At 34.7% G+C, this 24,741-nt stretch overlaps 1 protein-coding gene across 4 annotated transcripts; it reads left to right on the top strand.

The window, feature by feature from the left end:
- On the top strand, window positions 1-24,741 carry LOC111675156 (E3 ubiquitin-protein ligase Ufd4). 4 transcript variants are annotated; one of them, XM_046945015.1, is made up of 11 exons: window positions 1-394; window positions 7,282-7,354; window positions 10,601-10,740; window positions 10,798-12,532; window positions 12,740-12,865; window positions 13,888-14,158; window positions 16,069-16,287; window positions 16,984-17,019; window positions 17,594-22,326; window positions 22,393-23,393; window positions 23,804-24,741. In XM_046945015.1, the coding sequence occupies exons 3-11, from the start codon at window positions 10,601-10,603 to the stop codon at window positions 24,084-24,086; spliced, it is 8,544 nt and encodes a 2,847-aa protein (XP_046800971.1). In that variant the 5' UTR covers window positions 1-394; window positions 7,282-7,354; the 3' UTR covers window positions 24,087-24,741. The 4 variants fall into 4 exon arrangements, with proteins under 4 accessions (XP_046800971.1, XP_046800973.1, XP_046800972.1 ...); XM_046945017.1 differs by lacking the exon at window positions 12,740-12,865; XM_046945016.1 differs by lacking the exon at window positions 16,984-17,019.

Genomic DNA, 24,741 nt, shown 5'->3' with positions numbered 1-24,741 from the left:
ACAATAAAGTTTTGGCAACACCGTCAGTGAATAAAGAATTTTTTGTGTGAAAATTTTCCAATTCGAAAAAAATTTTGTGAAATCGTGCTTTGTAAAAAAAGTATTTAAAAACGTGTGTTATATATGCGAATTCCAGAAAAATCAATAATCATTGTTAAATAAAAATTAAATACGCAATTTAATTGCAACGTAGGAAAAAAGATTTTCTCTAAAAAGCTCCCAAATCAATGGTCTGATAAAAGTCCACATAAGGAAAAGTAAAATAAAAAAAATCGAAAAAGAAAAGAAACCCTATTATACATTTTCTTTCTGCGTTCAATTTGTAACACATATAAAAAATTCGAAAGAAATCGAAAAATTAACAAAGAAAATGTTAGGAAAACAATAAAAATTGGTGAGTAATATTAAAGGTGACAAATTGTTCAGAAAATAAGTTAAATATTTTAAATGTTCATAAAAAAATTTGAGCTAGATAAATAATATGAGACCTTAATTATTTCTTTTTTTTCACTGCTGCCACAGTTTTACACCCCTGTACCCCTTTGCTATGTGGCAGAAAAAATAATAAGTCTCAGTTATTTTTTTCACTTTTAGGGAGTATTAAGAGACTTGATCCCTTAAAAGCAAATGCATTTTATTTGTAAACACTACTGTTTGTTTTATCGATAATTGTATATTTATATTTAATTCAAATAAACACGCTAAATTGTTTTTATTTTTTCATATAGAATAATATTTCGTGCCTTATAAAATGTACTTAATGAAGTTAAATTAGAAACTTATTTTCTCCTGTTATTGGTTTTTCAACTTGACTACAGCAACTTGAACCTTTGTTGAAATGTTTGAATATCTAAATTTATTTAACTTTCCACCCATGCAACGTAAATATATGCAGAGACATGTATATATGTGTGTACATAAATAAGTACATACAATATATTCGAAGTATAACGTAACATGCACCAAGATGACATCGAGAAAATAAAAATACCTATAAGATGTTTATTAGTTTTCTTAAAAATTAATAAAAAATCCTGCAATGATGGCTACTTCCACTTTTTGAATACGGTATATGGGTTAATACCTACATACTTAAGGTATATTAATACAAAAAGACTCTGCTTTAGTAAGTACCTTAGTCAGACTGGTCGTATCCGATAATGACCGACAAATGCCGCACGACCATATATATATAACTGAGAAAAGTCGTATCAAGTGAGACTGATGCCTGAAGATAAGTGCATGATATATCAACACCTGCTATCATGGCAATCATAGACTGTTATCGTCCCATATTTTTAACCATAGCTAAAACATTTTGCCCATGTTAATAAAATTCGACTTTATAAATGTCGACTTTAAAAATAAAGCTTTAATATCTGTCATAGATATTCTCCCTTCTTCAGTGTCTTCAATCAGAGTTTCAAACAACTATAAATACAAAAAATTTTTAATTTGAATTATGACAAGAATTTTAGCTGGTGATATCTAGGCAATGACAAAAGATATTTAAACAATTCAAACCCATATAAAGATATAGAACGTATCAAAGATGGCAAAAAATTGCATTCAATACTAAGGACACAATATCTCGAAATTTGATGGCGAAATTGGGATTCATCAAAGCATAATCCTTTATAAAAGTATAATTTGGTTTGTTTAGGGTTTCCTCGCTAATAAAGAAATAGCGATATAGGTGAGGGAGAAAATTGATGTCAAAGAATTGACAAATTTCCTTAACAAAATTTAGAAGACTGCGAGGGTTAAGTGCGGCAATTTCACCAGTTCGCCTTGGAATCTATTTCCTGGCTATTTCTGTCTGAGATTATGTTTCCTAAGACAGCGGCAATTTTTTATGCTCGATCGTATCTACTTTCACTTCATCTTCGCATAACCTGCAATGATGAAAAACATTTGAAGTAGTATGTATACCGAAAATTACGTTAAAGATCTTTTTGCTGGAAACTGCAAGATAAATATTGAATATGATTCGTGAAGTAAACATCCGTGTGTTTAATTAATCAACATGCTGTAATAAATCATGTCAAATACTAAAGATAAATCCCGAGCTAACCGCTTCCCTGTAGCCTTTCCGATATGTGAAGAAATATGGCGAATAGCTCTTCCTGATTTCAATTTAAGAAGGCTCAATAATAATTCGAGTTTTATCTCTTTAGATATTCCATTCCTACTTCTTCTTCATGTGTCTTCTATTATTTTCAAGATTTTGATTAATGGATCATCTTTTTATAGCTCCTTTAGACATGTTTAAAATAAATATTTTAGAGATAGGAAAGAGTATAAAAACATAGACGTAGCAAAGAGATGAACAGGATGAGAGGAAAATTGCTGAGAAAGAGAAGACCAGATTAACTGACATGGATAAATAGTCAGTAACAAGTTCACACCCATTCTAACAAATTTATGAACGCCAGAAGACGTTCTAGTTGAATATTTGACAATTCGGATAGATCGCCAAAATAGGCCGATCCAAGCGTACGAAATCAGGCCTCCGCCAGAGCAGGACAATAATAATAGTCTCTTCTTCATCCTCATTTTGAACGGGAGACCAATGCGTCCAGCATGGTTACCAAATTTACAGTGACCAGTGATAATCATTAGTCATATATATAGTCTGAAAACAATCCTGTTTAATTATGCAGTTAGCTGTATAATATTTTTGCCTAGAGTGAAAAACAACTGTGATATTCACCACTAAACTTGTCACAAAATTTGAAGCCACATACGCAACAACTTTAGGATTGTAAGGTTTTGGTACATAATTGTCATTATAATATTTAGTTTAGTGATTGCGAGCTGTCGCAGAAAACCATTCCGATTGTAAGTGGAAATCCCACTGATATTATAGTGGGACGCCGGTATATGCTGGGGATTGTCAGGTTAACGTTCAATGGTTACCTGTCATTTTTGGCTACTTTCCAAAGTCAACTTATTGGGTTCAGTTGATTTTGAAAATTCCTACATCCTTTGATTAATTTTGTTGGGTATTTTGGAATACCAAATATGGGTCTATGTGCTGTTGCCGAAACTACAGGGACATCTCAGTATTGTGGTTGCGCGGGTTTAAAGAGGTTAAGGAATGCACTGGAATGGGTTATTAGATGATGGGGATTGCATTTTAAATAATGCAATTTTTATGGCATCATGATTTCACCTTTATTGACTTTGAACCATTGATTGCTTTTTCCTTGTCGGGGTGTGTATTGGGCTTGAGCCTATACTGCATGTCATTCCGCAACGGGATGTGTAAAAATTGTTACCTGAGTTCTTTATAAAATGTTTCAGGGGCGCGTGGTAGACCTTCTCGGTTCATCGCACAAGAACGACTCGGAGTTAAACGAACAACGACCAAGGATTGTCAACTCAGCCACACTGACTTTACACGTGTTGCTGCTATGACAACAACAACGAAGCAGTATAGTAATATTTTAAAAAATATATCAATTTCTAAAATTACTAAAATCTTGGTTTGACATAAATTCACTAAATAATAAACCAGAGTGAGCACTACAGGCAAAAATCCGATGCGGGAGTATTATTACTCCATATTTTTGATGACAACAATATTTTTGAAAATATTATTTTTACAAGAATTAGTGGGTGTCAAGTGTATTAAATTCCCCATTTAGTTCTTCGTATTAACGAAACTTATGTTGTTCGATCAAACAAAATAATCCACTATTTAAGTTGTGTGTTCATATTGTATGTGTTCCCCTTTTATTTTTTTATTATTATGTTTTTCGCTATTATGATAAGGTTCTTTTAAATCTTTTATTTCTTTTATTTTGTTTGTCAACAAAACTACAAATTCAAAATAATCTTAAGAAATCAACAGATAAAGGATAATTTTCTAACATGTTTTCAATACAAATAAATCATAATAACAACATTGGCAATTAGACGAGTCATGTGTTATTCTGCACTTGTTTTCACGGAGTATTGAACGGAATTAGGGTTGGGTATACATACATATGTATGTACATCTTACATATGTATATACATATAAATGTATGTATGGTTGTCAAATATAAAATGACTGATTGTCTATTTGTTTTTATTTATGACTGGCTGACCGATAGTTAAATAAAAATATCAATACACTGTGCTAACTGTAGGGTGTTATGTACATGCAGATGAATGCAATCATTGCGCAATTTAAATTTTAAATAAGAAAACAGTTCAGTGCATCTATAAAGAATTATGAATATCTAATTTATTAATTTCTAATGCAAAATGATAAACTAAGTTTTACTTTACTATGGGTGATATTTTTCTTCTGTCAATGAATGAGTTTTGGTTATGATGCTTCTTCGTTTTTGTTACTGTATTTAAAACTTTGTTTTTGTTTGTTTCTTTTGTCGTTATTGTGTAAAACCTGTACATACCCACAGTATATAGTGTATTTTTTTTATTTGTATATTTTTTCTCTTCAAAATTGTTCGCATCATGATTTTCGTTAATTACTGCGTACACGTCAACGCTAAATTTTTATATGTTTTTATATTTTCATTTACAGTGGAGAACAAAATCTTAAGTTTTTTTTTTTTGGGAATATAATCCCGTATTCACGAACGCTTAGTATAGTTATTGATGATTTTTTATAGACTATTTTTTCTGTAATTTAATAAACGAATAAAATAAAATGAATACGGGACTAAAGATATATATTATTTCCATCAAAGTTTGATGGTATGGAATGGCTGATGACATGTTACCAGGAATTGTCTAGCCAGCAACACATTATGTTGTTTGACAGATAGCAATTGGATCACTGCTCTGAAACGACCCGATTCTCAATCGGCCAAATATTGTCTACTCAGCAACAGCTGTATCAAACGGAAGTTTTTTTCCCCAGGGAAGAACATCTAGTTACAGCCAACCTGTTAAAAAACAAAAGAATAATAGTGCGTGTGCTTATGATGGCGCATACGATATTTTGTCATCTTGACACATGCGGTTGTGATTCGTAATGCATTATTTTGGAATGTTTGCAATACTCGCCATTATGTGTCACTGAGATAAGGGGTACATAATGGGGAACCGTAATTAAGGAGATCGTCCGTATTAAAAGCTTTACATAAGTCAACAGCCTTAACAATTGTGTGTTGACACCATCGCTGCTAGTTGAGGTTGTTAGAGATTTGAGAGTACCTACCATTAACTAGGTTTGTGATTAGAATTCGGGTATAGTTAACTGGAGATTTTGGGTTCAATTTCCATCTCAGTCACTCTTTATGGAGCTCACAACAAGGCCCGGTAAAGACCTAGGTGTATTTCCTCAGATTTGATGTATATGTCAGATACATTTTTTCGATTTGATATGTATATTCTCATATGTATACTATATTATTTGAAAAAGAATGCCAAACATATGTTATCGTGTGTTTTAAGACAAATGTTTGTGGGTTTAAACATTTTTAGATGTACAATTGTCTTATGTGAATAATGTTTTTCTATTCACTGTATAAGTATATATGTAAGTATATTGTCGTTATGATTTTTTGTTTAGGTATATACTATGTATGTACTTATAAATATATATGTTTTAATATACGGACGTTTGTTGATTCGAAAGTCAATAATTGGGATTTTGAGTGTTGTTATTTTTAATGTTGTTAGACGTTTTTAAAAACATTTATGTCTGTATGTATGTCTCCAAATGTAGTACACAAATATTCACACCAATTTGTTTGCACCATTTTCATTAAACATACATATTTCATAAAAAAAATTAATTTTAATTTGTCTAAACTAGTCTAAAAAAAACAATAATAACTTTTTGTAAAAACCTAGTGAAATCGGTGCAGTAGTTAACATAATTAGTGTTTAAGTAAATGTGAAACTCAAAGATAGTTTTCTCGTAAATGTAAACGACAATTATATTTAAAGTCATTCCAACATACATACATATATGCAAGTAAATGTTTGAAATGAGTTTGTTCATCTGATTTTGTGATAAATTTAAAAAGTCATTTTACCCTCTATGTGGAATAAATTAGGTAAATTTTATTATTACAATAAGAACTTAGGATAATACAAAAGAAAATGTACACTTTCAAATTTCTTTTCAAAACTTAGTATAAGTTAGGTTGATAGGACGATAATCAAATCCGAAGAAATACACCAAGGCCAATGAAGGGCCTGTTTTGCGCTCTTTTTCATAAAAAAGATCACCAGATTAATGATGCAAAGGCTTCAATTAGTCTAATGACATGTTTACAAAGTCGTTTTGTCTTAGTAGGACTAATACCCCATTTCTTGCCTGTAGTTGCCCAGCACTGATGTGCTTGTTGATCCTATCATTTATGTGGTGTCTCCATAATTCTTGGGATTATACAAAATTCCTGAATTTATCTATTTTCTTAAAACATTTGATTTTGTACAAACTTTTCGATCGCATACATTTCTTGACATTATATGAATCGACATTCTTTTGTACACAACTATGGCTTTAGATTCAGATGCTTGGGAAGACAGACCTATGGATATGAGTAAAAGATTTATGGATTTTTAAATGCAGTTAGAATCCCATCTTTAAATAAGATTCATTTATACAATATTTTAGCTCCATCAGATCTTTAACATCATATCAGAAAAAAGACGATAGAACAAATGATCACGTCATGTCTTCTTCTTTATTTACTTTTAAAAAACAAAATTTTTCACTCCCTTTGCCCGTTCCCACGACAATCGGTTCTTCGCACCGCAACGACTCGGAGTTCAACAACCAACGACCAAGGATTGTCAACCCAGCCACAGCGACATTACACGTGTCGCTGCTACAACAACAAATCCCTTTGCCTACAAACTTGACACATATGACGGCCCTCTATAGCCAGTCTGTAGTGTTTTAATAACAAACACCAATTTCTTGGTTCATTTTGGTGCAAAAACCTTCCGCGGTAAATCGATTTTCTACAACTATTTACAACCAATTTTGCATGGATTTTTAACAGAATATTCTACGAGTTTGGGTACTAAAATTGGAAGAGAGATTAAAGGCGCTCTTTAATTTTAGTAGATTTTAAGTTTAAAAATAAATACTACACCGTACTAACGGCTACTTTTGGTCACTTAATTAGAACCTCGATGAGAACCTCTTTGTATATTTCAATTTACCAAAGCTTAAATAATACCTAATAAAGGTCATCAATTATTTTCACATTTTCTTATTGAATATTAATATTTATTGAATTTTTAGAATTATTCATTACATATGTTTAAAAAACTTTATATTTTATTAATTATTTATTTTTCCAGGTCAACTGTAAAACTCGAATCGATTTGAAAGTCAACAGGCTTACTGCATACCGGCATAAACACAAAAAACACAGTAAGTATTTTTTTATTAAATAAAGTTTATATTTCTCTATTGTATACTAGCATACACTGGGTGCTTCCCCTAATCGTTAAGTGAAACAAAACCTAAATTTTTATTACAAATATTTAGGTTAGTTTAAGAAGGGTTATACACCGTAGAAAACAATTTATGTCCGTTCGGATTGTTCGTTGTGATTCCCTTCAATAAAGTGTAGATTCAAAAAAAAAAAAAAAAAACAGAGAATCCAAAACACTACCACAGCACAGAAATGAAAATTCAGATAATTATGTATAATATATAATTCCTTTATATATAAGAAAGGAAATCCATATTCCTCTACAAAACCCACTCAAAGAAGCTACTAATTCCCTAGAAAAAACCTAGTAGACTGCGATGGAACCTATTGCCTAGCCATTTCTGCCTGACGTTCAAGTTTTGGCCACAGGGCCTTTGATATTTTGTAATCCGATTTACTATACCAGGACTGGTTATTGATGTCGCGAATACTTTCAAATATTTAACTTCGGCTATAGTGTCCTAGAAACCCTACAATCCAGCCTACTGTACCAGTATTGGTTGGTGGAGTTTCTGAAATATTCGTCTATAGTAATGAAAAATGAGGGGTTTTTCCGAACCGACCCTTCTATCGAGCTCCAAATCCGAGCCCTGTCGGGCCAATTCATCTACCAAATAAACCCCGCACCTGTGCCAGTCTCCATCTTGGATCCGTCAGTGAAAACTGTACACCCCTCAAACAGTATTTTAGATCCTTCCCACTCATCCCTATTAGGAATTACTATTGAGGGTATTACTCTAATGTCTAGGGTCGTAACCAAATGATCAGAAATACCCTCTGTACTTCCCTCAATTCCTGTTAGACCTACCTCGTATAGTATTCTAGTGTGGCCTACCCGCTTTGGTCTTACTAGAGCTGATTCAAACAGTCTGAAAATGTTCCTAGCCGCTACACTCTCAACCTTTTAAATATACAAATATGAAAAACAAGAACGAAAAACATCGAAATATGCAATAAAAGAGTACAATATGCTCTAAAAACTCAAAAATATGCCTTAACAATGCTACAAGAAATATGCTCTAAGAAATCGATGCCAAAATTCTTAAATTCTTCTGAAACGTGTTAATTACTTAATTATTTGTATGAATGTAATTTTGTGTGACCGCCCAGGATACGTACTATCATAATAACTTAAGACTTGCTCATTTTGAGAAGATTTTTCGTTTTGCTCTCATCGGGGTAACCCCATAGGATTTTCGTAGTTCTACCCAAAGCCAAGTTTATATTTATATAAATTCTTCAAAGTGTTAAAGAAATGTGTAATGCGTTTAAATTGAGAAAACAACATAAAAGCAAATTATAAAAAAATTACAGCTATAAAACCAAGAATACTATTTCATTATGAACGATGATGAATATGATTCAAAATACAAAATACCACCACTGAAAAACAACAATGACAGTGTAGTTAATGTTAATTAAACTTCCCAGATAGCATTTTATGAAATTTTTGATAACATTCGAGTTATTTATGACTCTTCTGCACGATTAAAATAATTATGTTTTTTAATTTTCTCGTGTCGCATCGTTTTATATGCATTTCTCCTAAAAAGTGTTCCAAGGGACACCCTAATGATCATATATGCGCTCATTTTCTGATGATAAATGATACATTCGTCCGGAGAAAATGGTGTCCTAGCCGACACAGTTCTAAACGAGTCTTTAAGGAGTTCTTAAATCCTTTTTGAGTCATTTATGAGCCGTATTACTGGCCGTTTTGTAATTAGATATTTTCGAATCATATTATAATCATTTACATACATATATCATATTTCGAACACTTGGAAGACCTATTTGTGATTGCTGTACATTTTGTTATTGTTTTTTTTTTAATAAATCAGATTTAAACATTAATTGGCATTATTTATACTTAGTTTAGCGATTAGACCCCCAACTATCCCTTCAAATGAGTTCAGGATTAATTCAGGGGTACCGCAAGGCTACGTTCTTTTCCCTATCCTATTTCTTATCTGTATAAATGACCTTCTATGTCAAACTTCCAACTTTATCTTCCTTTTGCGGATGACAGCAGTATCTGCCATTCTTATTCATTCAATCATAGTCCAAGCCCTCTAGAGATTCAATGAGGTGCAATATGAATGAATCGCTTAATCACGACTTGATAATAATCTCCGAATGGGGTCGTGTTAACAGAATCGATTTTAACGCCCGTAAGACTCAATGTTGTTTTTTTTAACACATAAACGCTTGATAGATACTATTGTTCCATCTATATATTTGGGTGGAGTAAATATTAAGGAATCAGAAACTCTTGATGTTTAGGCATGAAAATTCAGTGCGATGTTTACATTTTTCAAGAGCGAAGCATTCAAGTGTCTCGCTTTTTTGAAACGGTGTAAGAAACTCCATCTGATCTTGTTACTATTTACATCACTTATATCCGACCGAAAATGGAATCCAACTCTCACGTATGGGCCGGAGCTTCAATGTCTATTTTGGAGCTACTCGACCGCGTACAGGAGAGGGCGAAGGTACTTATCGGCGACAGTAGGGTATCCAACTCTATTATTCACTGGAGTACCGTTGCAACGTGGGGTGTATTTCACTGTTCAATCGATACTACAATGGAATGTGTTACTTTGAAATTAGGGCACTTGTTCCTGATACCCGTATATTCTTGCGTAACACACGTCTTTTCTCAAGAACACACCCATTTGTGCTAGTTTGGCCAGTAGACCGCACAACACATTACAGGGAATAAACTTTCTGCAGAGGTATTCCCTGCCACTTTGGATATAAGAAGATTTAAATCAAATGTCCACAAACACTACTCACTTTTTCCTCCTTCTCACAACCTATTTTCCTAGTTCCAACACAATGCTTCGCATAAGTAGGAGTCATCCTGAGTGCTGGTCCAAATGAAAAAACTATCTTCCGTAGAAGATCATAAAACAAAAAATTTCCTTGACAGAAAATTGGCTTTATAAAAATCACACAAATTCAACTAATTAGGCCACATAAAATTTGTTGTTTATTCTAAAAAAATTGTTTAGATCATTTTATAATTTTTCAGTGTTTCCCCTAATTTTTTACACAATATTCTTGTTACTCTTATTGACAATTAAAAATTTAAAAAAATCAACAAAATTGTTAATATATTTTACTTATTGTGTTATATTTGTTATTTTCAACTAATATATTGTCTTGGTTATCAATTGCAGATGGGAGATGTTGATCCAGAAACACTTTTGGAATGGCTCTCAATGGGCCAGGGGGATGAGCGTGACATGCAATTGATTGCTCTCGAGCAGCTTTGTATGCTTCTGTTAATGTCAGATAATGTGGACAGGTGTTTTGAAAGGTAAGCTGAGCAAAAGAATTAATGTATTCAAAATTAAATTAATTAATTTTTTTGTAGTTGTCCACCACGTACTTTTCTACCAGCACTCTGCAAAATCTTTCTTGATGAATTGGCACCAGAAAATGTACTAGAAGTTACTGCTCGTGCCATTACATATTATTTGGATGTATCTGCTGAGTGTACTCGTCGTATTGTTGCCATTGATGGCGCCATTAAAGCAATTTGCAATCGTTTAGTAGTGGCAGATTTATCATCACGTACATCACGCGATTTAGCTGAACAATGCATTAAAGTATTGGAATTGATTTGTACCCGTGAGGCTGGTGCTGTATTCGATGGTGGCGGCCTTAACTGTGTACTCTCCTTTATACGAGATTGTGGTTCACAGGTGCACAAGGATACTTTGCATTCTGCTATGGCGGTGGTGTCACGTCTCTGCACTAAAGTTGAACCAAATACTCCCTGTATACAGAATTGTGTCGAGAGTCTTAGTACTTTGCTACAACATGAAGATCCTATGGTGTCTGATGGAGCTTTGAAATGTTTTGCCTCTGTTGCTGATCGTTTTACACGTAAATGGGTTGACCCAGCTCCCCTTGCGGAATATGGCCTAGTAAATGAATTGCTTAAACGTTTAAGTAATGCTGCAGGACCTGTTGGAAGTTCTGCACTAACAGCTACCGGTGGAACAACTCCAACAGCCGGTGCTCCTTCATCATCCAGTACTCAGGGTGAAACTTTGGCTGCCCCTGTGCCTGCTCCCATTCAAAAAGCTCAAACTACTGATTCCAGTCGTTCATCTCAATCGATATCTACTACAATTTCACTATTGTCCACCCTCTGCCGTGGTTCATCTTCAATAACACATGACTTATTACGTTCTCAGCTACCAGATGCCATTGAGAGGGCTCTTAAAGGTGATGAGCGTTGCGTACTAGATTGTATGAGATTAGCAGATCTGCTGCTTTTACTGCTTTTTGAAGGTCGTCAGGCCTTGAATAGAGTGGGGGCGGCCGGTGGTCAAGGTCAATTGGCCTCACGCGCCCGTCGCAATGATTCCACTGTAGAAAGAACACATCGTCAACTTATTGATTGTATACGCTCTAAAGATACTGAAGCCCTACAAGAAGCCATCGAATCTGGTGGAATCGACGTCAACTGCATGGATGATGTGGGTCAAACACTTTTAAATTGGGCCTCTGCATTTGGCACCCTAGAAATGGTTGAATACCTTTGCGAAAAAGGTGCAGATGTCAATAAGGGACAGCGCAGCTCATCTCTTCACTATGCTGCTTGTTTTGGAAGACCTGGCATAGCAAAGGTTCTCCTTAAATATGGAGCTTATCCCGACTTGCGCGATGAAGATGGCAAAACTCCATTGGATAAGGCCCGCGAACGCAATGACGATGGTCATCGTGAGGTAGCTGCTATACTACAATCGCCTGGCGAATGGATGGCAGCTGGACATAGTCTTGTCAACAAGGATGGCAGTGAGGATAATTCAACTATTGAGCCACGTGGTGACCCCGAAATGGCACCAGTATATTTAAAATTATTTTTGCCCATGTTTTGTCGCACATTTCAAGGCACCATGCTTAGCAGTGTTCGTCGCGCCAGTTTGGGTCTTATCAAAAAAATGGTTCAATATGCACAACCAAATGTCCTTAAAGGACTCTGCGAAACTCAACAGGATTCTAGTAATGCTGAATTACCAGTTGTGGTCTCTATTAGCAGTAGCGGTAATTTAGGTACCCTATTGGTGGAAGTTGTAGCCAGTGTTTTAGATAATGAGGTAAGTGAAATGAGTCCAAAACACACTATTTAATATTCGGTTCATTTACTTAATGATAAAAAGAAAACGATTAAAGAAAAGGAAAATCAAAAACTATACACACATGCTCTCATTCATTTCATATAGATTCTTTTTAGTTTTATTTTATTTTATACAATTTATATAAAAATCAAACATAATTATATTACTATACTACTTAATATATAGATAAGCTACAGTTGGCCAACGCAAAGACCGTCTTTATGCAACGGCATGTTAAAACCAGCTCGTACTACAACAGGGCCAGCGGATCCACGCTTTATTGTGCCCTTGGAACCAAAAACTGATTATAGGGTAACGAACGATTTCTGTGTGTTTAGGGTTACAAAAACCAAAACCAAAAAAAAAAAAAAAAAACAATCATGGTTGCATTTACTATTAATTAATACTTTACCCAAAGACATCTTTGTTGTTGTTGAAAATTCATTTGATGAACTATTGTTGAAAAGTAATTTGCAATGAAAGTTTTAATAACAAAAAATGCATTGCATTAATAGATTCACTTGTTGTTTTAATGGCCAATTAAAAATAAAATTTTGCTTGTATTATGCCTGTCTTTCTCGATACCTCCTATACATACTACAATCTACTACATACAAACATACATTTGTATATGTACTCGTATTATTTCTCCGTATCCTAACACTGATTTAAGAATAAAAATTGATCATCTTAAATGTATTCTGTAAATTTAAAACTAGAATTTCCAATTGAAAATCTTTGCAATATAACTACTTTAGAAGCTAATTAAATATTTATGGAAATAAATTTCACTAATTAATTGTTCAACGTAAGTACAGACACTTTTATATCATACGTTATGGAAGTATTTTCGTTAAAAAATTATGACTCCTAAAAAAATTTACACGTAGCGCTATATCATTATATTTGTTATTTTTTTTACAAAGAAAAGGGTGCATTCACATTGATGAACATATTTAATGAAATTATGAGATTATAAATCTGTAGTTAAAATTAAAAGGTCTTCCAACAAAGAGTTTGTGCAATGTGATCGTACCATTTGAATACAAATTATTTAATATGCAACAAGCATATTTTAATTAACGTCATCATAATTTTAATAATCTTTTGAGTTTCTTTATTTTTATTTTCTCTTGTATGAATGTGATTTTTTTGAAATATGTTTTTTTTATAGTTTTTTTCTGCTTGATTTGCTTTTTTCTCCTCCTTTCGTGTTTAATGTAAAAGAAAATAAATTAATTAATATTATATTAATTTTTGATTTTCCTTTGTAAAAAGAATAATATTTTAATATATTCCTTAAATTTTTGTATATTATTGTGTCTGCTTCACAGGACGACGACGATGGACACCTAGTTGTACTTACAATAATTGAAGAACTTATGAGTAAAACTCAAGATGAGTTCTTGGATCATTTTGCACGTTTGGGAGTATTTTCCAAAGTACAAGCTCTTATTGAGCCAGAAAATGAAAGCGAAACAGTCAAAGCAACAACAATAACTTCTGTTTCAACGACTGTCACATCTGATGATACGGTGACGACAGCAGGTGGTGGTAGTAGTACTAGCGGTGGAGCAGCTGGTCAACAGCAAAGTTTAACCACAGGTATGTTCGTATATTTTTCACAAACTCTTGATTCGATTCGAATAATCGAATAGTTCAATATTGATAGCTTATAAAAAACAAGTAACAGATCAATACTGATCTTCCCATTAGAGATGGCTTTCCATGCTCTTAAATTTTAGTCAAGGAGAAAGAATATTACAAATGTTGTCAATATTATTAATCTAATTCTTCAGCCATTGTATCTAAGATTTAGTTTAATTTGATTAGCATAGAATTTATTATTGTGGATTTTGGGGATGCCCTTTCGACGCCAATAGCTCATTGCCTTGTTGAATTGTGTGCTTTGTACGTTGAAGCCACTCCAGACCCTCCAGAAAAAGATTGTGAAACAATACATTCGAATTTGCTACAATCTGTCGGTGTGTTATTTATTTGACCATTTAACTCTGGGCACTTAGTAGCGGTTTCAAACCATCGAAATGCAGAGTTTTTAGTATCTGGACTTCTTGCTCAAAGAGTGGGCATTAATATCCATAATCTAATGCATTGTCCCTAATGTTTGTGTCACTGCATTATCCATATAGGGAAGAGATTTCTCCCTCCCGTTTCTCGTCTTCTGCCTCTTCGTTCGTCCTGTTTTTTAATAACATATTAAGGAGAGACTCCTGAGTGGTACTGATTTCCTTCACAGAAAACTCCACATTCAGAGATGTTAGCATCTTAAAGCTGTTAAACAAAGGGTCTGCATCTACATCTTTGATTTTGTAAAATTTTGGATATCGGAGACGATATCAACGCTTCGGTAAGGAGTCATTTATTAACATTTGTGGCAATTCTGAATCAGTTGCCAATGGCTGATGTTATGAATTCCTACAAGTAGTTTCTGCAACTGACTATCTTCACGCTCTCTACCTAGTATTGCTAATAAAGAGGGCAATTTCATCAAGGATCTTTCTGATTGTTGACAGATACCTGGCCACAATCATAAATGCGTACTCTGATTGATGAAGAATGCTGATCATCCCCAGATTTAAATCTCTTAATTATCTCCTTAAAGAGACCTTTAGGAAGACTATGTGACCTTCATAGTCATCGGTTTATGATTACTAACGGAACCTTTTCCATTATTGATAGAATCGTTAGACAACACCCTCAGCAACCTGTCCAGGACTACAGGTTGTTGTAGTTCTGGACAGGTTGGCTGTAACTAGATGTTCTTCCCTGGGGAAAAAACTTCCGATTGATACAGCTATTGTTTCGGAGCGAAAATTCAATTGTGGTGGGAACGAGAACTACAGGTTGGTGTTGTCGCTGAACCATTACTTTTTTGAGTAAATAAGAAGCTGCCGTTGACTAAAACGTTTACGAATATGTCTTTGTCAGTTTGACTAAAAGGCCAGATTCATCACAGCAGGCGCGATAGAGACATAGGTGTACTTTTTCGGATTTAATGTAATATACATCATCATTTATAAAATTTAGTAACTGAACGTCTCATTCCTTATCTTCCCTTATTTCATTCTAATGAAAGGGCCATTTGCATTTCATCTACGGCTACATGCCGAAAAAGCCGTGGAGCCATGCTTCTCTTTTTCTCTCTTGGTACCTCCTTGGATTCCCCTGTAGAGACATACTTCTCTCTCCATGTGGATTCCCCTGTGGAGACATGCTTTGGAATCTCTTTGTCAAAGAGCAACGCCTTTTTCTCCATTTTCCATGTGACCTTAGTTTTAACAGTGACCATTATGTATGTCAATACTTGTCCCTTATTTTATTAATAGTCCTGACGATTAGTTTGTCGACACTGTTCCCAAACTGTTCTTAAAACTACATCTATAACGTTAAAAGCGAACCTAGACCAGATATCGGGGAAAACTACGTTCATTTAAATTATCTTTTTAATCCTAAAAACCAATAAAATACCAATATTCCATTAAAACTTATTACAGATGATGCTATGGAAGATGCAAAGGAAATACTACAATGTAAAGCATATCATTGGCACGAGTGGAGTATTTGTCGCGGTCGTGATTGTTTATATGTGTGGTCTGATTCAGCTGCCTTGGAACTATCGAATGGTTCAAATGGCTGGTTCCGTTTCATACTCGATGGTAAATTGGCCACTATGTATTCAAGCGGAAGTCCCGAAAATGGCAATGACAGTTCAGGTATGTTGTATAAATGCATGTTTTGCGCATAAATTATGGACAAGTAAATAAATTATTTTAAAAAATTGGAAATTTGGAAACATTATTAGCATATAGTTTGGATTTGAACATACCTGGTGAAATCAGAATGTTACTTTTATATCTAAACTATATTGCGAATTTATATTTAATGGTTTTATTAAATTTATTTATAAACTGTTCATAATTTAATGTTATGAAAAAACAATTACTGTCCCTTTGCAAAACTTAAGTCTAGCTTCAAATTCATATAACTATCAATTGGTATATAATCACATTTTGATTGTGTATTGTATTTTTTTAATGTTCCAAGTCATAATAATGTTTTTTTTAAAGAAATATTAGTGTGTGTGTTCTTAAATCAATGTATATATTTTTATTTTATACCGGCAATGTTTCGTTATATTCTGCAATTTGTTGAAATTATTAAATATATAACAATTTATTTCAACATTAATAAAAAACAATAAGAATAGTTTTGTTGCAATTTGTGCGTACAAATATAGTGTAAAGCATAACGAAACTGCTGAGTGTTTTACTTATTTATATTTAATTTATTTGGTTTGGTTGGTTTAGTTTTTGTTTTACTTATTTAAATTAAATTTCCTTTCTAATTATTTTTTTATGATTAATTTTACCTTATACTGTGCAATACCTATCTTTATTATTATATCTTAGGCAGGGGACGTGGCATGGATTCTTCCAATAGTGAAGGTGAGATCTTTATTTGGTTTAAATTGGTTTCTTTCCTATCGTTTCATCTTATGTTTTTTTTTTATTTTTTTAACAAATTTGACTTATGTTTTTAATGTTGTAACAATTATGTTTGAAAATAATTATAAATAATCAAATTGCTTAAATTAACACACTAAATGTAGTTTATTGCTAATAGATATAAGATCAAAATTTATTAAATTCGCATTGCATTGATAAAATAATAATATTTAGAAAACTTGTGCCACATAACACCGTTAAAATTATTTCATTAACATTACCTAAATTATCTTTTTTTTCGAAAAGAAGCTAGCCCACATAATATTCCTATAAACGTTTTTTATAATAGATCGAATTAAGGTTTGTTGGGTTTGCTTTGTTTCACCAAACTGAGAATTTAGACCAGATGCTATTTTGTCCCATATTTCATGGAAAGAATGTTAATTCAATAAACCTTTAAAATTACTTATCATAAAAAATCTTTAATTTCAAGATGTTGATCTATTATAAAAAACGAGTTAAATATCAAAATTAGGAACGTCTTAACTGAAAAATCTACATATAATAATTTTAGAAAATCGTGGTGAATTTTTGGAAAAACTATTACGTGCCCGTTCTGCAGTACGTCCGGGCACACCATCGCAACCCATCCTACCAACAGTTAGCGTATTACGTATAGTTGTTGGCAATTGGGTTTTGCAATCGCAAAAACAAGGCCAGTTACAAATACACAATACCGAAGGTCATCAGGTTACTATATTGCAAGATGATTTGCCCGGTTTTATATTTGAAAGTAATCGTGGCACAAAGCATACATTCACAGCAGAAACTACATTGGGACCAGATTTCGCTACGGGCTGGTCAACTAATAAGAAAAAGAAGATTAAAACTAAAACTGAAGTTCAAAAGACTCAGGTTAAAAATATGGCTCGTGATATTTACAACAAATATTTTAAGGCTGCACAGGCAGTTCCACGTGGAGCTGTAGCCAAATTAACTAGTATAGTGAAGAGAATTGAAATTGCCCTGGAAGAGCAACGTTTGCCTGGTCAGACCGTTTGGCAAGATAAACTACGTGAAGCTTTGAATGAGTTGTCGCAACTTCTGCAAGAAGATGGAGTTGTTAGTGCTTATGAAATGCACTCATCTGGTTTGGTACAAGCTCTGGTGGCAGTGCTCTCTAAAAACTACTGGGACAATGGTTTATCTCGTACCAAAATGAATAAATTACAAAAACAACGTGTTGCTATATTTAAACAGTGTATACTGGAACGCAACGAATTAAATACTAAGACTAATAATACCGCCTCTATTTTAGTCCAAAAATTGGTTGCTGTCTTAGAAAGCACCGAGAAACTTCCTGTCTTTTTATACGATGCCCCTGGTCCCGGTTATGGCTTACAAATACTTACCAAACGTTTACGTTTCCGCTTAGAACGAGCGGCCTGTGAGACTACTCTTTTCGATCGTACTGGCAGAACTCTAAAAATGGAACCTTTGGCCACAGTTGGTCAGCTGTCAAAATACTTGCTTAAAATGGTTGCTAAACAATGGTATGATATGGATCGTAGCACATTTTTATATTTGAAAAAATTGCGTGAACATAAACAAGGCATGGTGTTTAAGCATCACTATGATTTTGATGAAGAAGGTCTTATATACTACATCGGTTCGAATGGCAAGACATGCGAATGGGTAAATCCAGCTCAGTATGGTCTCGTTCAGGTCACAAGTTCTGAAGGTAAAACTCTGCCATATGGAAAGCTGGAAGATATTCTTTCTCGTGATAGTATCTCTGTAAACTGTCATACAAAGGATAATAAGAAAGCCTGGTTCGCCATTGATTTAGGTGTTTACGTAATACCGAATGCTTATACACTACGCCATGCTCGCGGTTATGGCCGTTCGGCTTTGCGTAATTGGATGTTGCAAGGATCTAAGGATGGCGTTAACTGGACCACATTAGTTACACATGCTGACGACAAAAGTCTCGTAGAACCCGGTAGTACATCAACCTGGCCAATAGTATGTGCACCTGACGAGAACCAAGGTTTCCGTCACATACGCATCCAACAAAATGGTCGTAACGCTTCTGGCCAAACACATTATCTGAGTTTAAGTGGCTTTGAAATTTATGGACGTATTGTAAGTGTATGCGATGACATCGGCAAAGGTTCAAAGGAAGCAGAGGCCAAGATACGTCGGGAACGTCGGCAAATTCGTGCTCAATTGAAACATATAACCACTGGAGCGCGTGTTGTACGAGGTGTCGACTGGCGCTGGGATGATCAGGATGGTGGTTGCGAAGGCACTGTAACTGGTGAAATTCATAACGGATGGATAGATGTAAAATGGGATCATGGTGTTCGAAACTCATACCGTATGGGTGCCGAAGGAAAGTACGATTTAAAACTGGCCAATAGTGAAAATATTTCCATGTTTGAAGGTGGATCGGCAATCGCTCCCAGTGCAACTAGTAACAGTAGTAAGAAAGGAATCTCCTTAAATTCAAGAAAATCAAGTTCAACCCCTTCTCTGCCCGAAGCAACAGAAATTAATCGTAATTCCGAAGGTCCACCAGATCAAGCTGCTTCTGCAGACAACTTAGCTTGGAAACAAACAGTAGAAGCTATAACTGAAGACGTATTTTCTTCGGCCAAATCTCAAATGTTAGCTGGTGGTTCAGGAGCTGGAGTAGTAGGCGACGAAAATCAAGGAAGTCAAGGCAAAAGCGCATCATCGGGCGCGGCCGGAGTGTCCGTTGGTAATACTTCAACTTTGCTTAGAGAACGCGACAACATTACAGATTTATCAACTATAAATAATTCAATGCAGGCAATAAATGCCAATGTCGCATCTGATCTTGCTACAATAACAGAAAATTTGGCTTTGAGTGATAATCCTCCACCCAGTGGGTTGGCTACCATTACCAGTGCTGCTACTGGCTTTGGTACTTCCAATGCAAATAGTAAGAATGCTTTGGCTGCTATATTTGGTAATGTTAGTTCGTCGGGATCTGGTTCAGCTGCAGCCTCAACATCATCATCCTCTTGTGAAGCCAACAATAAGATGAATGCCAACAACTCTGCTGCAAGTGGAAGTATTGGTAAAGGCCTTTTAGTTAATTTACGTTCTGGTACGTCTGCTAGTCAACGTGTCTCTCAATTTTCATCCGAGGCTCTCGAAATGATTGATAAAATGCGCGATGGCGTTGATATGTTACGAAACAACACTAATAATATACTGGCATCAGATATTTTGTCATTGCCAGGAACAAATTTACTTGCTGCTACTTGCGTGAAATCAAATAATCCCAGAACAGGCGATATAAGTGACAACATGAGTAATTTAAGTGTCGATTGTCCCGGTTCGGCAAACGTAAGCGGTAACAATGATACTACAGATGTTGTAGAAAAGAGCTGTGGTAATGATACACACGTTGAAAGCGGTGTTTACAATGAACAATCAGTCGGTGGTACTGATGCTGGCAATGATTCGCAGGCATCTGTACAGAATAGTGAAAATAATGAGAGCGAAGTTTCGGTATCAGTTTCGAATCAAATGAGTGTCAGTGTACCAAATTTGACTACCACTTCGGCCTCAGAAACTCAATCACAATCGGAAACGTCTACTCACACTGGTTTATTGGAAACATTTGCTGCTATGGCTCGTCGCCGTACTTCACAAGGAACCAATTTACAAAACAATCAAATTATGAATTCTACAAATGCAAATTCAAATGAGCGAAATAACCAGAATTCTGGCGGAGGTTCGAATTCGTTTTTCCCTAGAGGTCCAAATTCAGTAACAAGTTTAGTAAAACTAGCGCTTTCTTCAAATTTCCATTCGGGCCTTCTCAGTACTGCTCAGAGTTATCCAAGTTTGTCTTCTAATAATGCAGCTAATACGGCAGGATCGAATGCTAATTCTGGCACAGGAAATACCTCTTCTGGCCAACAGGGACAAGCTTCAATAAATCCAGCCCTCACTATGAGCCTCACTTCAACTTCTAGTGATAGCGAACAGGTTTCGTTGGAAGATTTTCTTGAAACTTGTCGTGCTCCTGCTTTGTTGGGAGACATGGACGATGATGATGATATGGATGAGGATAACGATGATGAAGAAAATGAGGATGAATATGAAGAGGTTGGAAACACCTTATTACAAGTAATGGTGTCGCGAAATCTATTGACCTTCATGGATGATGAAACATTTGAAAATCGTTTGGCAGGTGTTACTAAACGTAAATCATGGGATGACGAATTTGTTTTGAAACGCCAATTTTCGGCTTTAATACCAGCTTTTGATCCCAGACCAGGTCGTACAAATGTCAATCAGACATCAGAATTGGAAATTCCTACTCCCGGAACTAGTGCCGAAGCAGCACGCACAAGCGAACAGGAACCTATTCAACAACCAATATTGGCTTTGTCTCTACGTGGACCAGGCATAGGAGGCGTTCCTGATGTTGAAATTGAACTGACCAACAATGATTGGACCATTTTCCGTGCTGTTCAAGAACTGCTGCAAGCTTCTCAACTCAGCAAAGCAGATAAGTTCCGTAAAACTTGGGAACCAACATACACCATTGTATACCGCGAATTGCAACCCACCCTCAACCAAGATGCCGCTGATGCAGATGAAGGAAACAACACACCCGTGGTATCCTCAAAAAGTGGTGCATCCACATTGTCGCCCAACTCTCCAGTACGGGGTGAATTTATCACTTCGGAAAATGTTAACTGCACCGTAGAAGATGTACTGCAACTATTGAGTCAATTGAACACACTAAATCAAGCCATTAAGGAAGCGAATGATTTGAACGAAAGCACTTCAAATAGCAACACTACAATCTTACCAGTGGAGATTTTCATGAGTAAGAAAATCACTAATAAACTACAGCAACAAATTCAAGATCCCTTGGTATTATCGAGTAATTCTTTGCCAATTTGGTGCGAAGACCTAAACCAGTCATGCCCGTTCCTGTTTCCATTTGAAACACGACAATTATACTTCAATTGCACTGCATTTGGTGCTTCTCGAAGTATTGTTTGTCTGCAATCTCAAAGGGACGCTACGCTCGAGAGACAACGAATGCCAGGTTTAAGTCCACGTCGAGATGACCAACATGAATTCCGTGTGGGAAGACTTAAACATGAAAGAGTCAAAGTTCCTCGTGATGAAAACTTATTGGAATGGGCCATGCAGGTTATGAAAGTACATTGTAATCGCAAATCTGTTCTGGAAGTTGGTTTTATGGGCGAAGAAGGTACTGGCCTAGGACCGACCTTAGAATTTTTCGCGCTTGTAAGTTAAATGTTTTGAGTTTTTCCAATTTAGCAGAATAATAATATAAAATGCTTTAATTTCTAGGTGGCTTCTGAATTGCAAAGATCCGACTTGTGTATGTGGTTGTGTGATGATGATCCATCACAAAGAAGCGAATTAATAGAGAAATTTGAACAGGAGAAAGAAAAATCAGCAGGAAACCTTAAAGAAGCCAATAAACCTATTGGTTACTACGTAAATCGACGAGAAACTGGTCTTTTCCCAGCTCCTCTGCCCCAAGACTCGGAAGTGTGCGAAAAGGCATCCAAACACTTTTGGTTTTTGGGTGTTTTCATAGCAAAAGTTTTGCAAGACATGCGATTGGTGGATTTACCTCTATCTGATTCTTTCCTTCAGTTGTTATGTCATAACAAAATCTTATCTAGTTCTACTCCGCATAAAAGTTCTAATACTGCTTCGGAAGATTTAATGGCCACCTCAGTAATGTCCGAAGATTCCGAATTAGCAGACACATGTTCAAAATTACTCGGTACCGATTACCGTTCCGATACGAGATGGTACGACGGAATATTATCATATGAAAATCTTGCCGAAATCGATCCCATACGCTATGAATTCATCAAAGAACTACAGGAGCTTTTGGCTCGCAAACAATCCATTGAAGCAGATCTAAGCCTTACAACCGAACAACGTCAGACAGCAATTGCTAATCTCAAACTACATAGTAAAAATGGCGCCGAAGTTAATCTAGAAGATTTAGCTTTGACCTTTACCTATTTACCAAGTTCATCTGTTTATGGCTATGAATATGCCGAATTAGTGCCCAACGGTGTTGACATCGATGTTACTATTAATAATTTGGAAGAGTATTGTGAGTCCCTGATAAGTTTTTGTCTACAAGATGGTATTGCCAAACAACTGGATGCATTCCATCGTGGTTTCTGTGAAGTTTTCCCTCTACAAAAATTGGCAGCATTTAGTCCAGCCGAAGCACGTATGATGATATGCGGTGAACAGCATCCACAATGGACCCGAGAAGATCTCATCAATTATACTGAACCTAAATTGGGTTATTCTAAAGATAGGTAAGTTAAAGATTATCCTTTTATAATTTGAATTTTGGAATGTTTGGAAAGGTTTATTAAAAAAATTGTTTTTATTAGAAGTTAAAGAACAAGTATGTTTTGAGGTTGCCATTTTTTTCCAAATTATGGGGCAAATAATGTTAGTTTTAAAATCTATATAAATAAAAGAGTAATATTTGTTTGTAATATATAACGCAGAAATAGAGCATCTTATGAAACATATGTTTCAGGAGTATCAAATTTGTCGATAGATGGTGTCGAAAGTGAAATTTTTTTAAACTTTAGGAGCACACAGAACTTTAGATCTAAGACATTTTAACGAAAAATTAGAAATTTATTTTCCATAATAGGAAAACATCTTACAATATTTATAAATTTTAAAAACAATAAAAATATATTTCATTTTTCAGTCCCGGTTTTCTACGTTTTGTTAATGTTTTAATGAGTATGACGGGTCCGGAGCGTAAAGCATTCCTACAATTTACAACTGGATGCAGCAGTTTACCGCCTGGTGGTTTGGCTAACTTACATCCACGCCTAACAGTGGTACGCAAAGTAGATGCTGGTGACGGTAGCTATCCTTCAGTCAATACTTGTGTACACTATTTGAAATTGCCCGATTATCAAACCGAAGAGATAATGAAAGAACGTTTACTAACAGCGACAAAAGAGAAAGGATTCCATTTAAATTAAAATGTGAATAATCAAACGATTACTTTTGATTCTCACTTAAATATTTATTATTATTATTTTTTGTTTTTTTTTTTGGTTAATTAATCTTATAATGAGGTAATAATGAAGATGATGTTTGTCTTATGTTTGTCCTGCGATTCTGATTATTATGATATTAATAAGAAAAATATTAGATGTTTGATAGAGATAACATTAAACATATGAATGAAAGAGATGAGGCATTTTTTGACACATTGAAGAAGCAGGAAAACAAACTACACAACAACAACTAATAAATTAAGATTTGTTATTTAAGTTAATGCTACTTCTTCTACTACTATTACTGCGAAATTGGGAACATGTTGCTTTTCATTGTTTTGATTAATACTAAGATACACATACACAACACACACTCTAATACCACTAATATTTGCTTTAACGTTATTGTAAATTTAAAACAATTTCTTTGATTGATTTACATTTCCTAATAATTTCTATTTTGCTATAGGTCCAAATAATTTGGTTGATGTTTGTTTATTTTTATTTTTATATTATTGTTAATTTTGTGTAAAATTATAAACAAAATAGCTATTATTCTGAGTTTTACAAACTGCTGTAAGAAAAGGAAACTAGTTATTATTCCTGTAAAGCTATTATTTTCTATTGCTACTCCCTT

Source organism: Lucilia cuprina, chromosome 2 (genome assembly GCF_022045245.1).
Source record: "Lucilia cuprina isolate Lc7/37 chromosome 2, ASM2204524v1, whole genome shotgun sequence".
Classification (NCBI taxonomy): domain Eukaryota; kingdom Metazoa; phylum Arthropoda; class Insecta; order Diptera; family Calliphoridae; genus Lucilia; species Lucilia cuprina.
The sequence above is the reverse complement of the archived record's forward strand: the minus strand, read 5'-3'. Positions and strand labels throughout refer to the sequence as shown.

What these genes read in the sequence shown, in the direction of transcription:
- LOC111675156 (XM_046945015.1), top strand. Translation starts at nt 10,601, where the DNA reads ATGGGAGATGTTGATCCAGAAACACTTTTGGAATGGCTCTCAATGGGC. An exon ending in ACAGCAAAGTTTAACCACAG is followed by an intron (nt 14,159 to 16,068) that starts GTATGTTCGTAT and finishes AACTTATTACAG; the next exon opens with ATGATGCTATGGAAGATGCA. An exon ending in AAATGGCAATGACAGTTCAG is followed by an intron (nt 16,288 to 16,983) that starts GTATGTTGTATA and finishes ATTATATCTTAG; the next exon opens with GCAGGGGACGTGGCATGGAT.